Source organism: Sphaeroforma arctica (assembly GCF_001186125.1).
Source record: "Sphaeroforma arctica JP610 unplaced genomic scaffold supercont1.1792, whole genome shotgun sequence".
Classification (NCBI taxonomy): domain Eukaryota; class Ichthyosporea; order Ichthyophonida; genus Sphaeroforma; species Sphaeroforma arctica.
Genome location: NW_014038766.1, coordinates 8,804 through 11,271, shown reverse-complemented (window position 1 = coordinate 11,271; position 2,468 = coordinate 8,804). Strand labels below are relative to the sequence as shown.

The window sequence follows — 2,468 nt, the reverse complement described above, 5'->3', positions numbered from 1 at the left end:
TATATATATATATATGTATACCAGATGTATATATATATATATATATATTATATACATACACACACACACACACACACACACACACATATATATATAAATTGTTTAATTATTTACGCTAATATTCTTAACCCTATAAGAGTGTCAGTGTATATGAGTCCTATACTACTAAGTGATATACCTTTACGTTTATGGACATGGAAAATCCTAAAACCCTGGCCTCCAGGCAAACCTGACATTCCATTACCACAGGGCTGTGCAGACACTTTCACAGCAACTACACTACATACACGGCGAACGATGATACATACACATAAGTATATAACATGCACAAGCAGAAGGCATATAACATGATATTCTATATATGATATTATGCGCACAGGCGGAGGAATACACACACACACACACACACATTATACACACAGGCACATCCCATCATACACAGCACAAAAACATATGTATACACGCTTGCCACTACCCTCCATACAGATTGTATCTTCGCACACACATACAGAGTCATATACGCAGCACAAAGTTGTACGCATATACACACACATGCACACATGCACACCCATTTCCACACACTCCAATGGCGTCCGTCTGTGCACATACCACGCGACGTTCCATGGCCTCGTTGCGCTCAGCTAACCTCTTGGCGTTGAGCTCCAGATACACAGCCAGGCATCTGCAGGTGCATATACACGGTGTACGGGGGACGTATGTAAGTATACGGATACGCACAGGACACCGAGTCTGTAGTGTGCAGGCAGGTGTGTGCACATGTGTGCTTTGTATCGGGCAGGTAGGTGAGGTGTATGTGTGGGTGAGAGGGTGGTTAGGAGCGTATGGGGGTAGGTGGGATGGGTAAGCAGCTGCTCACACGAGTCTTCGTTTAGTAGGACGCAGGTGGTCACACTTGGCCTATGGTTTAGGGAGTCTAACGACAACACATCCTTGGCAGTCATTATCTTTTGTAGGCAGAGAGGTTACCACAGTAATATATATATATATATATATAACGTAAATGTGCATATATACACGCTATGTACGTAAATGTGCATACATGCATGCTATGTACGTATATGCGCATACAACCCAGTCGATTAAACACCATCATCGCACACATACGTACCCTGCATGGATACGCCCTGCTCATCCACAGCCATAGAGATACAGTAGGGTGTGCAAGCAAACGTTCATATTATATATACCTACATATACATACACACATAGCCCATACAAAGCACACCAATAACACACACACACGCAACGCACCGCACAGACGCATCCTGCATGGACACGCCCTGCTCATCCACAGCCATGCGTAGGAGATAGGGCAGTCCCAGCTGCTTGATCGCGTGCAGCACGAGTGCGGCTTCGGGTGCTGAGTGTGAATGTGCATAGCTACGGTCGTCGTCCGTCCCGTCCCCTTTGCCCTCGCGGTACACGCGCAGCGTCTCCTCATCGTACCCACCTGCGTCGTGTGGCACGTGTAGTTCAGTAGGTATACACGTGTGGATGTAGGTGTAAGGGAATGAGAGAAAATGTGAGTACGTGTGTATGAGAGTGAGAGAGTGTGTATGTGTATGTATATACGTGTAGGAGAGTGTGAGAGAGCGAGAGTGTGTTTGTATGTGTATATAGGTGTAAGAGGGCGGGAGTCAATGTGAATGTGTGTGTTCGACCGCATCTCTAAACCGGGAGTGAATGTGTATGCACACACACACACACACAGACACACAGACACACACAGACACACACACAGACACACACGCATACGCAGACAGACATATACATAGACACAGACACACACATACATATATGTATATAAATGTGAACGCGACAACCAAACAGACACACCGCTGATACACACATCCACATAACCAGCAGATACAAACGTTAAACAAACAGTAAGCACACATTCACATAAACAAAGACACGAGCCATAACCACCCGCGGGGCGTACCATCTCTGAGTTGTACCAAGATGGCTGTGACGGTGTTCCAGGCCATTGCCCGCTGATTGGCCACAGAACTGCGCACTAACATCACGAGTTCATTGAGAGAATAACCAGCACGTGACTCCTGTGCACACGAGAGCCCGCCAAAAAGAGTACCAGAGCCCATATAAGGTCAGTTGTAAATTCACAGGCGTTGATTTAGGAACGTATTTTTAGGTGAAAGTTGAAATTTCGGGAAGAAAAAGCAAATACTTTTTCTTAAATGTCCGTTACATGGTAAACAACAAATAGTGTGACTACGAAATCTACCGATTCAAAATATGATATACGACATGTTCTGTTTACGACACCTGACACTTGCATACGATTCTAAAGATAGCATACGACATAATTCTTGAATACAACATCTACCGCTTAAATACGATACAAAATACGAAATACGACATGTTCTATCTTTGCGACAACTGCCACTCGAATACGATTCTAGAAATATTATACGACATGATTCTTG

The 2,468-nt window shown here is 44.4% G+C and overlaps 1 protein-coding gene across 1 annotated transcript; it reads right to left on the bottom strand.

The window, feature by feature from the left end:
- Positions 1-513: 513 nt before the first annotated feature.
- SARC_11625 (hypothetical protein) lies at positions 514-2,123 on the bottom strand (the record flags this gene model as incomplete). Its single annotated transcript, XM_014294285.1, has 3 exons — positions 514-682; positions 1,273-1,471; positions 1,964-2,123. The coding sequence occupies 3 exons, from the start codon at positions 2,121-2,123 to the stop codon at positions 514-516; spliced, it is 528 nt and encodes a 175-aa protein (XP_014149760.1).
- Positions 2,124-2,468: the final 345 nt, after the last annotated feature.